This window comes from Diabrotica virgifera, chromosome 7 (assembly GCF_917563875.1).
Source record: "Diabrotica virgifera virgifera chromosome 7, PGI_DIABVI_V3a".
NCBI lineage: Eukaryota > Metazoa > Arthropoda > Insecta > Coleoptera > Chrysomelidae > Diabrotica > Diabrotica virgifera.
Genome location: NC_065449.1, coordinates 93,367,427 through 93,381,498, shown reverse-complemented (window position 1 = coordinate 93,381,498; position 14,072 = coordinate 93,367,427). Strand labels below are relative to the sequence as shown.

General features: G+C 36.0%; 1 protein-coding gene across 2 annotated transcripts in view; it reads left to right on the top strand.

Moving 5' to 3' along the window:
- Positions 1-14,072, top strand: part of LOC114340166 (transcription elongation factor SPT6) — a 168,549-nt gene that overhangs the window by 138,997 nt on the left and 15,480 nt on the right. For both annotated transcript variants that reach the window (XM_050655712.1, XM_050655711.1), the window contains 3 exons: positions 1,996-2,210; positions 3,555-3,792; positions 5,368-5,501. In XM_050655712.1, the coding sequence (XP_050511669.1) occupies positions 1,996-2,210; positions 3,555-3,792; positions 5,368-5,501 (587 nt within the window). The remainder of the gene's footprint in view (positions 1-1,995; positions 2,211-3,554; positions 3,793-5,367; positions 5,502-14,072) is intronic.

The window sequence follows — 14,072 nt, the reverse complement described above, 5'->3', positions numbered from 1 at the left end:
AGAAGATATAATGCGAATTAGACATTTTGAATTAGTGAAACCTTTCCTTGCCAAATAATCGTAAAAAGTAGCAAATGGCAAAAGAATAAAATAAAATTAATAGTGATGATTACTAGTTAAATTATTTGATTACCACGTGCATATAAATGTACGTTAAAAAGAAATATTTACAACTGACCATGCTTTTAGAAGATGGAGTTTAGGTATAGAAAAAATGATTATAAAATCTGTTAATGTAAAAATCTATTGAATACAATAAGATTCTTACCCCAAGAGATATGCTGTTGGAATTAAAATAGCTATTATCAGCCTGTATCGACCGTTAAATAAATAAATTTTGCCCTCTCTCCATTATTGTCACTCTCATTGACATGACAGCGCAACGTAGGAGATGACAGGCATGTTCCGTCTTAAAAGACAGATACCTAGAGAGTGAGTAAGATAATATGAAGTATGTTCAGTATGACTTAGATGTTAAATGAAAAGAGAGATAGGGAATAGAGGATAACAAAAGAGGACGCCAAACAAGTTTTTAACTGCGAAAACGGGTAAAACAAAATAGAAGATAATTATTAATGAAATATTAAAGAAGATGAATAAAACAATTATTTGGAAATAAAATAACAAAGATGTGACGTTTATGGGCTCCGTGCGTGACCATGGTGGGGATACACGAAACTATGCCAGCACCCGTAGCGGCGAAATATGACAACTTTGGCGAATAATGATTGAATAATATTTTTTTCAATAGATATTTCGCTTACCTTATCATTGCCGTTTTGATTTTTATTATTTATTTTTATATTTTCCTACTGACTTTCTTTCCTTCCTCGATCTGGTGGTATATTCCTATCGTCATCTATTTCCATTTTGTGTTAGACACACCCGACAAAAGTAATAGTTCAATAGACCCGCAGCTAATGTTAAAATCTGGTAATAATAATTCACACTGCCTAATTGCTTTCGATGTACACTTAATTAATATTAACACCGACAACTAAACTATAACGAAAAAGTGAAGAAAAACCCTTAAACTTGGTATTTTCTTCAGAGAACTTCCAAAAAATATCCGTTTTTTAATTTGACGTTTATTTGACACTCGAACTTATTGACTTATTGTTTGTATAATAAATTTTATCAAAAATGGTAAATAAAAATATTACATTAACGTCAAATATGTCATATGTGTATCATATGTTTAACGTCAAATTGTGTTCGTCAAAAATTTCAGGCGACTACGCTAGGTGTCACGTCAGTCATGCACGGAGCGAATAACGTTACAACACATTTAATATATGTACAAAGAGATGCAAGAAGTAACTGGACCATACAGGTCAACTGCAAGTAAATTTGACAAACACGGAAATATTATACGTCAATGAACGAAAAAGACAAACCGGAGAGGTGGAGGGAATATATTGAGGAACTATTTAATGACAAAAGAACAGAAATTCAAATAGAAAACATATCTACTGGACCAAACATAACCTGAAATTAAAAGGAAAGACCTATAAAATTAGCAAAGAATAGGAAAGAAACCGAACCAAATGAAATTCCCAGCGACATCATCAAATTATTCGATTGAATTAAATATAAGAAACAGGCACATACCAACAGAGTGGCTACTGCTAATATTTCAAGTGATACCGAAAAAATAAACGCTAATCATTTTAGCGATCATTGCATCATCGCATCAGTCTGATGAGCCACGTACTGAAATTTTTCTGTTTGTCAAGATTCCCCACTTCTCGAAGACTCTTTTTGTTTGGTCACTGATTGTTCACATTTTTCTTTGATCTATGAGGACAAATCCAAAACTTTAGAACTTTTGTAATTGATGCTATTTTACCGTTGGAATGATCGGTGTCAACTGTTTTCGTGAAATGTTCTTGCATTTCTCATAATTATAAAGTTGTGGTTTTAGTATAATAGTGCAACAACAGAATGCTAGATAATGTTCAATTCACACGTTTTTATATATTTTTTTTCTTTCAGGAAAATCATTATGGATTGGAAATGAAGAATTTGAAGATCTTGATGAAATAATAGCTAGGCACGTTACACCAATGGCGGCGCATGCTAGAGATTTACTGTATTTTAGGTATTACAAAGATTTCCAAGGTGGTCATAAAGATAAGGCTGAGGAATATCTAAAAGATGAAAAAAAGAAAAATGCTTCTAAAATTCATTATGTAGTTAGTGCTGCTAAGGTAAATTTATAATTTATAGATAGAATAACAGCAAATTTGTTAGTTACTGGCATGTATACCGGGTGTACCAATCAAACTGTTTTTTTTTTCTCAAAGTTCGCAACAGCCTTTGGAATATTCTAGTATTTATAAAATACTGAAATAAAACCCAACTGTAGCCTCAAGTTTTCTTAACATTTTGTATAACTTTTATTTTCATAACTTTCACTGTTTAAAGAATTGCCACGTAAAGAAACAAGATCTGTCCGTGTTATTAAAGAAATTCCTCCGCAAACCATTATAGACCCTCCATTAAATAAAGTCGTTTTGTATGTTACATATGGATTCACCTATAAACATAACGTTTTCCCAGTCTTCATTATTCCAGTTTACGTGTGCTCTGGCAAATTGCAGTCTAGCTCTGCGATGGTTTGCAGTTGGGCCTGTACTATCTTCGATTACGCAAGTCATGTGCTACAAGACGTCTCCTAACGGTATCAATGCTGGGTTGGATATGATGAACCGCACTAAGTTCCGTTAAAACATTCCTTGACGCGGTAAATCGTTGTCTTGCAGCGCATAATCTAATGAGGTTTACGTTGTCCGGGACGTCTGCTGTAGTCGTTCATTTCTCTAAAGCGTTGAACAATGCGGGAAATTGATGCATGTGAAACTCCTACCTCCGACCGATAGCATGGTAGTAAGTCTTTCGCTATGTAAGGTTACTGCTTGAACACACTCATCGCGGGTCAAATTCCTTGTAGTGAGTTCCATTTTCACTAAACAACAAAAGAAATTACGGACTTAATTGAAACTTTAAATAATTAATCTACTCATTTTCACAACAAACCAGACACTTTTTGACTGTTAACGATTTGACATTTATCAAATTGTTAATTTCTCATAGTCTACTTTAGGCTTGTTTATCAAACTAAGCAGAAAATGAGGATATATTATGAAAAACATGGCTAGTTGTTAAAGTAACTTACTTCTTTATTATCCAACATAAGCGAATGAATTAAAAACCAAAATGTTGAGTCAGAAAACCTGAGTCTATAGTTGGGTTTTAATTTCAGTATTTTATAGATGCTAGAATTTTCCACAGGCTGCGAACTTACGAACTTTGAGAAAAAAACACAGTTTGATTGTTACACCCGGTATACATGCCAGTAATTATCAAATTTGCTGAATGAAGCAGATGCAAAAAACTAAAGAGATATGATACTGAATTATTATTTTATTGTTATTGTTTTATGCATTCTGAAAGTAAAAAAAAAAGATAAAAAAGAGTGCCGCCATTTCTTGACATATTATTAAAATTCCTTTTGAATTTTCTCCTATAAAGAAATTTTTGTTTTATTTTAGAATATACCTGGTAAATTTCTTCTTTCGTATCTTCCACGCAACAAAGTTAGACACGAATATGTAACAGTTACTCCAGAAGGCTTTCGGTTTAGACAACAAATGTTTGATTCCGTTTCTTCGTTATTTAAATGGTTCAAAGAACATTTCCGGGAGCCTCCGCCAGGCGGTGCAACACCAGGTAGCACGCCAAGGATGGCTTCAAGCAGAACTGGATATGGAAGTGCCACACCCGCGTATAGTAAGTATATCCCACAATGATGTGACTTATATAAGAGTAGATGATTAAATTTCTCTTCAATTCGACAGGGACAAGGTGGGAAACTATGTAATGTAATGTCAATTTATACGTTTATATCGATAATGTCCACCTCTACTAGTTTCATCTCTTTTTACTTCACAATGTATTATGTTTTAAATTTTTTGCGTTATTTTGCCGGTTATTACAATGCTCATCACTGTATATAATTTAGCCAAGGTTCCACTTATGCACTTTGCTTTGGATTCTCTTTCTTTGTGGAACCGCATTCTCTTCGGATACCTGATTTTCTGTGGTGTTGGGCTACTTGACGTCTGTTTCTGTATGTCCTATTTTTGGCACCGTACCTACTGATTTAGATGGTCAATCAGTGTATGTTTTTCTCGATGTATATTCTGTATTCTGTTGTTGTTGAGGATATTATGGTGGTGCGGGGTTGCAACCACCGGTGATGGGGTTGATTAACTTCGACTCACTATGTACTTGAATATATTTATTAACTCACTACGTATGACAGTAACTAGTTGGTGTTGGATGGTTGTTACCTGGTCTGTACTCTAGCTAAGTCTGTTTCTGAATAATCTCTGATACCTTTTTCACGTATACATATCTATCCTATTTGTTTGTTATGTTTTCATATTTGTCTAATGTGACCGTGAATTACTAATAACAGTATTTTTGTCCACTTGCAATTTTCACTATGCGTGGCCTAGATTACATAAATCAATGCCACCTACTACCTACTTACGAAATCCAAACATTGCATGTAATATTTACTTTAAGACTTTTAAAAATTAAACCCATTAAATATTCTTATTTTTTTGGATGCTAATTTAAATCCTTTACAATATCTCTAGTCTTAAGACGTCTTGTTGTGACCTCGTGGAAGAATTTTCTGGTCCTGTACTTGGCCACTTCCCTGAAGTTTAGGGCTTTTTTCTGCACTGTGTAGTAGGCTTTTTCTATGCACATTCCTGTTATTTTGTTCCTTTTTAAGTCGATTTTTTCGTCACTGACCACTCTTCCTAGCTGAATTTTACAGTTTCTTCCTTTTCTGAATGTAAATTGGTATTCTTGGATCCTCTCCTATCTGTGTGTTTATAGAATCTCTTGTAGATGATTATTTCCAATATTTTTCCTTATATTTAGAGGCTCTGTCAAAAAGCATCAAATTGTAAGATGAGCGTTGGACTCGACTCAGTGTATCACCGTAGAAGGAAACTTTAAAGTTTTTGTTTTATGTATTAAGTGAAGTGTTAACAAAAAGCAGAAAAATAAGAATGAAGTTGCACTTTGAATATGTACAGGTACAAAAAACTAAAATCTACAACATAAATTAAACTAAAAATAAAATTATATTAAAAATTACTTTCTACCATTTCTGATATATTGATGACATTTATTTCGCGAAATAATTGAAATAAAACCTCCAAATTCATGACTCCGCTAAACGCTTACAGGGTCACACAGTGAGATATCTTACTGAAAATGTGGATCTGTCAGATAATCTCAATTATCTTATTTTGTTAGCTGTACTTAAGTTTTATTGTATTTCAGGTATGAATAATGAAGCTATTCAAAGAGTTGCTCAAAATTTGCCAAGTCATGTAGTTCAAGCGTTATCTGCTGCCACCAACCAAACTCCACATTATCCCCACACCCCTGGTTATGGAGGCAATTATATTAATACGGTAAGTTGAAAATAAAGTAGTGGTTAGTGGTAGTTACAGCACGTAACTCTGATGATCAGATTATCAAGAGGAAGCAAGACGTTGTTGCTTCAATCGTTATTTTTCTTCCTAAAGTATTATTATCGTTCCAAAGATTGAAAATCAAGAATATGTGTGTTTTTGACAATGTTTTTTTTTGTGAGGTGGGAATCTTCGCAAGACCGTCTGGGAAGGTGTCCCAGGTGTGTCGGTTTCGGTCCGTCCTATCTGTATCACGTTCCGCCTACCGACTAAACCCACCCCCTCTTTTCTCCAGTCGACGGGTCTGGAACCGCTCTTAGCGAGCATATCTGACCCGTCTACCTTACTCATAGCTCCCCTCCGGCACTCCTAGCGTGCATTCCACGGATTAGTTGGCCCCCGGGCCGACCCCCGCCCACGCCCCGCAGCGGTCAGCGAAGCGACCGTCTGGCACAACCCGTGCGCAGGTGGGGCGACCGGGATGCCCCCAATCCCGGATGGAAACAACCAGAAGATGTCAGTTGGCAGTTACGAGCAACTCCAGTCGTTCATACTTTCACCTGTGCACTCTTTCTCGTCCGCCCCTTCATACTTTCTCTCATTCATCTCCAATCATTCATACCTTCATCTATGCGCGCTTACTCATCCACCCATTCAATTCGGAAATTAAAATGGGACAGTTTGTGTAGGTCGGATGTAAAAGGTCCTTCCCCACTGACTCCCAGAAAACGATACAAGACATAACACAAAGGGAAAAACGAGAGTGAAAAAGGAGGAAAAAGAGAAGAAAAGAGCAGAGATACAGTGAGAGAAGATAAAAGAAAGAGAAAAGACATAAATAAAAAGGAAAGAAGCAAAGAAAGGACAGAGAAGAAAGAAAAGATAGAACACATAGACAGGAAAAACCGAAAAATAAAAAAATGTTCTAAAGAAATATAAACTTATATAAATAAAATTAAATAGGTAAATAGATAAAATAAATAACTAAAAATATGAAAAAGTAAAATAAGTAGGTAAAAATAGGCAGTCAGCGTGGTTTGGATGTAAAGGGTCCACCCTCCGCTGGCTGCCCGATCACAACACAAACACATTTAAAAAAAATAAATATAAAGCGGTCATCCCGCTTGCAGCCGCTTCTCTTTTTCTTCTTTGTGCTTTATTGTCTTTGTGACGAAGGCAATGATCAGCTCAAAGTCCCGTTTGCTGTCGATAGCTCTATCGATCAGCTCATGGGGCTCGCCTAGGAGAGATCCCAGGCCTAGCTGCAGTTCGGTACGCCCCGCGCGATACGCAGGGCATACGAACACGACATGCCGCGCGTCATCCACCACACCACACTCGGGACATAGATCGTCCCTAGTTTTTTTAATACGGTGGGTATATTGTCGAAACGATCCATGCCCCGTCAGAAACTGTGTAAAGTAGTAGTTGACGCGCCGATGCCGACATCCGTACCACCTCACTACATCCGGGATCAGGGATCTCGTCCAGCCGACCTTTCCGACTTCGGCTGCCCATCCCCTGTGCCACGTCTCAACTTCTAGCTCTCTCCAGTGGCCCTGAACCTATCGCCCCGTTGCCCCTTCGGTACATTTGGACTCTCCATGGCCAGGATGTGCACCGGTAGAGAACCAGCCACCACCTGTAAGGCAATGGTTGACACAGTCCTGTACACGCTGCACACTCTGATCAGGGGTTTCCTTTGAGCCCTCAGAAGCATGTCTTTATACTTTTTTATCTGGAAGACCTCATGCCACACTGGAGCCCGTATAATATTATGGATAGTATTGATTGTAACATCACTAGCCTCTTCTGGGATCCGGGCCCCCCTATATTTGGCATTAGTTTATTCAGCATTGAGGTCCTCTCCTCCGCCTTTCGACAATGCTAACCTAAATAGATGTTTATTGGAGGCTTTGATCAAGAACAAATAACGAGACTCGTCAATGATAGGGGTAAAAGCAGTACACAAAGAACTAAAAAATAATAAAAGCGCAGAAGAAAACGGAGTGACATTAGAAATATTGAAATAATGGGGAGTCAGAATTGAATGGAGAATCAATTGGAGAAGGTCGTAACGGTTTCTTTTCCCTAATTACCCGTCTCCAAGATAAGGCAATTGGCAAAAGAAAACCAGACAAAAAAACGTATTTACAGGCAAAATCTGCGGGCTAACAAATTAGAGGTAGCAATGATGTTCGCCAACATAGGCACCATAACAAATGTAAAATAGAGGTTAACTATCTCGGCCTCATCCTACTTAACAAATTATGTGGGATAAACATGAAAAATAGATGATCGTTAAGTCCACAGAAGCATTAATAGTATGTACAGTCTTTGCAGGAAAAAGATTGGGCCAACCAAAATTCCTTAGGTGGATGTACACGGAAATAGTGATACTAATCATCACTCACGTGACAGTGACCTTAGGAGTAGGACCAGTCTAACCATTATGTGAAACAATTGCTTTAAACATCTCCATGCTTTAAACATCAGCTTGCGTATGCATAACAGGTACAATGAGAACACGCCCAATGAAAACAAACCTCTTATATGGGATGACCAAAGAAGGCATCATTAGATCCAACTCTCGATACAACTCAAATGAAAGACATATGGGGGCCTACCCAAGGCGACATGCGAAAGAAGTATAACTTTGTGATTATATTGACTGCAATTCTAAGGAGAAATTAATGAAACAAGGACACCATTTCTAAGCCAAACAAGACTGCAGCAAAATAGGAGAAAAAACTTGGAAAGGAATGTATGGGCTCAGAACTAAATACTAAGAGAGACTAGGCCAAAGGTTAAGTATCAGTCAAGCTGAATCTCGACATTGGAAAATACATCCAGTTAGTATTCAAAAAACATGAGGGAGAAGAAATCGTCATGATATCCCATAATCAAAACGTAGAAACAGTGAAATCACATGTGTAGAGGGGTATGGTATTGCTTAAATAAAAAGGAAAATTTAGCTACCCTCATATGGACTGCGAAATATATCGCGAGAGTGGATGGAAACGAAATTGCTTACACAGTAGCCAAGAAAGCTACAAAAACACCCTTTAGGAGACAGGAACGTTTTGCGGAATTAGTAACGACTTAATACTCAAAGAAATTCAAAGTAAAGTAGATCGCAAAAGATCAAAACCGTGGGAATAATTATTACATGGAATGAAACAATCAAAAATACTTCTCCGGAACTATGCTCTGTGTTTAAACCAGGAGGAGTAATTCAAATTTACCGCGCGGTAATGCTTGTTTGCAATTGGTCGAACCTCAGGCAAGTTTACTCCACTGGTATGCCATTTTGACACTATTGACATTTATGAAAATTTGTCACTATTGTCATTTCATAGGTTAATTAAGTTATATCGGCGAATTTTTGTGTTTTCTGCGTTATTCCTTTAATTTTTAGATTGTTAGTCTGCTTTTATGTAAAAAAACAATTATTTTTAGAGAAAAGACTGTTTTGCTTTTATTTGATTCAGAGTTGGACCACCATCTCCAGATAGCTAATTCTGCCTCTCAGGCGTTATCAATGAAGCTATGCAGTCACAACTCTGAACCAAACACTAGCGTTGCCTTATTTAAGGGAACTTACCGTGACTTCAATAATTCACCTTTAAGACGCAAATCAGCGACATCTCTCGTAAATAGAGGAAAACGAAAAGTCCGATATACAAAGTTTACTACAATTAAACAATATTATAAATCTAAGACTTTTCGTTAAGAAACTGCTTTCTGGTTGCATCCGGTATCTCCGGCTTTATAAGCACGGAGACGATGAATATATAAGAAAACAGAAAGGACACGGTCACGTATCCACTTTCTTTTCGTCTAGGAAAAGGACCGAAAGACAGTTTATTTTTAGATCTCTTTAGTAACGTATTAGTATAATAATATTTATGGATTTCCGTCGAAGGCCGATATGATCAACAAAAAAAATATGTATTTGGTGTTTTTTCTATTGACTTTTTTGGGTGTGAATCTGTCTTTTTAGTTTACTCCTCCTAGTTTAAAAGCAAAGCATAGAAGCGAAAAAAGGACTAAGTATTACAGTTTCTGTAAGGTAAAGAGACCTACCTAATAGACTCTCCATACATATACTCTCAAACTGCTGCTTCCTAAGAAACTTCAGAGCATGATATCTGGGAGATCATGGAATAGAAGAAAAGCATTTATCTAACCGCTTAAAGCCACTAGAAAAGGTGGGTGTAATAGATATTTAGGTTGCAAAGTGACTTACCTAAAAATAGTAGCAGTGACGGTTGATTAGACCTTATAGTGTCTACAATGAAACTTAAGATGAATGCATAAACTGAACATCAGCGAAAATACCAGACTACTGTATGCCTAGGTTAGTTTAGAATACTGTTTACTTATAAAACAGAAGAGATACAGCATTTTATTAAATGTAGCTGTAATAGTCAATTAAATTATACCAGAAGAGATATTTTCACTATTAACCCATTAACGCCTACGGGTACCATATGGAGCCACCAAACTTCGTACCCATCGGAGCCTATTTACCATATTGTTAGGTAAAATTTCGCAGAGATTTGGCCTATTTGTAGTTCATGGTTACCCCTTCTTGAATGAACAACTCAAATTTAGCTTTATACTTATTTTCCAGTGTAATAACTTTTTCAATTTACTGTTTGTGCCAAAATATGGACATTCGTTTCGTGTAAGTGTTTTATTTATTACTTTTTGCACTAGGATCCTCGTTTTTGTTTTTAAAAGATTTTACACAAACTTCAATAAATAAATTGTACAGGTTTTCATAATATTTCATCTTTTGGTTTTTTCTTTATTACGCCAAAAATATGTGTGTTCCCAAATGGAACCGCTGGGCTGTTTGCTGGATATGTCGTTTTTACTGCTATTTTTTTAATTTCTTTATTTTTAGAGACATTTCTTTGAAAGAAGATATCGATATATCTTTCGAGAAAAACGAAAGTACTAACGATGTTTCTGCCATTTACATAAAATCTTCAGATAGTAACACTTTGACAGATGAAGATCTGACCGATGAAGATGACGCGGGTTTTATTCATAATCTAAATCCTAACCAGCTATCTTCAGGCCGGATGATACTAGAATCGGAGGCACTGTATTTTCGGATAATACTAATTATGTTCACACGATAGCAAAATAGAGATTTTTGCGAAGATAGGGGATTTGGTTCCTACAGTGTATGATTTTCCAGAGTCTGATTACTCAAAGTATGCTGGTTCAAGCCCTACAGAACTTTTTGAATTACACCAACTACACCTGTTAAAAGGTTTTCAAGACAGGAAAAAACATTGTTGTTCTGAGGTTATTTCGTTCACAATACAATAATAATAGGGGTGGCACTGATTTGATGAAGAGCAATGTAACTTGCAATCGAATTGGAATCCGTTCTAAAAAATGGTATATGCTCATTTTTACATCTAGTGGACACGAACATTCAAAATGTATGGAAGTTGTACAGAAAATCTGCTCGTTACATTAGCCACTTTGAATTTACACGGGCTATTATTCAAACGTATCTAATAAGATATAAAGACCCACCGAAATCATCAGGAAGAGTGTCCGCAGCTGCAGGAATTGACTCTTGAATTGGAGGTATTCGGTACAATGGATAAATCATTTTGTTTCTATATCAGAACACAAAAGAAGAAGAAACGAACGACTTAGATTTTTAAGCCGGGGGAAAATAATGTGCTGCAAATCTGGTGTGGTCCTTTGTACTGACTGTTTTCGCAATTTTCATATCAAATAACTATTAACAAACATCTATCGGGTTCGCGTCTAGTGGTCCCATATGGGAACAGTGTTTTTCTCCATTACTATTTCATTTACAAACAATTTTCATCTTACCTTTTGTACAGAACACTTGTTATATTTAAAGATTTTTAATAAAGACGAAGTAGTTTTCAATCCTAATAGTAAATTATTAATATTGAAAATATTAAAAATATTACTAAAAGATTTTTAAATTGAAAACTTATTGGTACACTTTCCTGGTGACACCTCCAAGACTTCTACAATTTGCAAGTCAAATGGATGCTGCAGTGAAGACGAGAGGAAAGGAATTCTACACTATGCAATTCACATCCCCGTCTGCCACTGGTAAAGTTCCAACGGAAAAATGCACCTAGTTACTCTACGGAGTAATACGACTATAAAATAAAAATGTATACCATTTTTATTCAGTTGCAATGCGAAGGCAAAACAATCTTACTTTTCAATTAGAATACGGAGTGCAGTCGAGTCCCTTGAATCGCGATTTTCGGCTCTTATTGGAGCCTTCATCGGAAAGAACGTAGGCACTGTTCTCCATATTTTAACTGATTCGCATCGAGAGGTTTTCCCACCCATTGCAACTGAAGTGATGATAGTAGGTGGCTAGCGCCATCTGGCATTGAAAGACGAAGTAGTTTTCAATCCTAATAGTAAATTATTAATATTGAAAATATTAAAAATATTACTAAAAGATTTTTAAATTGAAAACTTATTGGTATACTTTCCTGGTGACACCTCCAAGACTTCTACAATTTGCAAGTCAAATGGATGCTGCAGTGAAGACGAGAGGGAAGGAATTCTACACTATGCAATTCACATCCCCCGTCTACAGCTGGTAAAGTTCCAACGGAAAAATGCACCTAGTTACTCTACGGAGTAATACGACTATAAAATAAAAATGTATACCATTTTTATTCCACTGCAGCATCCATTTGACTTGCAAATTGTAGAAGTCTTGGAGGTGTCACCAGGAAAGTGTACCAATAAGTTTTCAATTTAAAAATCTTTTAGTAATATTTTTAATATTTTCAATATTAATAATGGACCATGATAGTCGTGACGTCAAAACGTCAAAAAAAGTTTTCCAAACACGTTATGTCTAGGTACACGCTAATACGCAAATAAAAAAGTTAAATTTCATCAAGCTAGTGACTATTTAGCGTCGGCAGTGACTGTATATTTTGATACACGCTATTTTGATATGTTTAGTGTTTGTTTGATAGAAAAATATTTGTTATGACGTTTAATTCTACCTAACATTTTTATTTGCGTACACGTTAGCGTATACCTAGACACAACGTGTTTGGAAAAAATTTGACGTTTTGACGTCACACTATCACGGTCCATTTACTATTAGGATTGAAAACTACTTCGTCTTTCAATGCCAGATGGCGCTAGCCACCTACTATCATCAGTTCAGTTGCAATGGGTGGGAAAACCTCTCGATGCGAATCAGTTAAAATATGGAAAACAGTGCCTACGTTCTTTCCGATGAAGGCTCCAATAAGAGCCGAAAATCGCGATTCAATGGACTGGACTGCACTCCGTATTCTAATTGAAAAGTAAGATTGTTTTGCCTTCGCATTGCAACTGAATAAAAGTGGTGTACATTTTTATTTTATAGTCGTATTACTCCGTAGAGTATCTAGGTGCATTTTTCCGTTGGAACTTTACCAGCTGCAGACGGGGGATGTGAATTGCATAGTGTAGAATTCCTTCCCTCTCGTCTTCACTGCAGCATCCATTTGACTTGCAAATTGTAGAAGTCTTGGAGGTGTCACCAGGAAAGTGTACCAATAAGTTTTCAATTTAAAAATCTTTTAGTAATATTTTTAATATTTTCAATATTAATAATTTACTATTAGGATTGAAAACTACTTCGTCTTTCAATGCCAGATGGCGCTAGCCACCTACTATCATCACTTCAGTTGCAATGGGTGGGAAAACCTCTCGATGCGAATCAGTTAAAATATGGAGAACAGTGCCTACGTTCTTTCCGATGAAGGCTCCAATAAGAACCGAAAATCGCGATTCAAGGGACTGGACTGCACTCCGTATTCTAATTGAAAAGTAAGATTGTTTTGCCTTCGCATTCAACTGAATAAAAATGGTATACATTTTTATTTTATTGTTTTTAATTAATTTTGTCGATAACAAAAATTTTTTATTCTCGGCGTTAATGGGTTAATATCATTTTTGAAGTTATACTTCTTTGGGCACGAGGGTGAATTTTTACATTCCCCGGCGCATGCGCACACGGACAGTATCGTATTAAATAGTCGCTACATCTTTTAAGTTATGTAGCGCAAATAAGGTGTGCGTGAAAGGAATATATTATTAGTGTTTTTAGTAAATATATTTATTATAATTTTTATATCTGTGGATTTGTCTTCCTCCTAATAAGTAGGTATTATTGTGAATGTTTATTTTCATTTAAAGTATCTGTCATCGAGATTGTAATTATGTCCGAGAAATGATCCACTGAATACAAAAGCCGTGGTAGCTGATCGGTAGAGCATTCGCCTAGGGATCGTGAGGTCCCCTGTTCAAATCCTGACAAAGTCATATCCTTTTTTTTTTATTATTTTATGTTATTTTTATTTTTATTATTGGTATTATTTTTGTTCTTTCTAAAATTAGTTTAATATTTAAATACAATACAAAAAACTGTTTAAAGTAGATAGGTATATTGATTTCGTTGAAATCATAATATAAAGTTAGATTATATTATAATAGAAGTATAACTTCTTACGTGGGTACAAAGTACACACACATTAT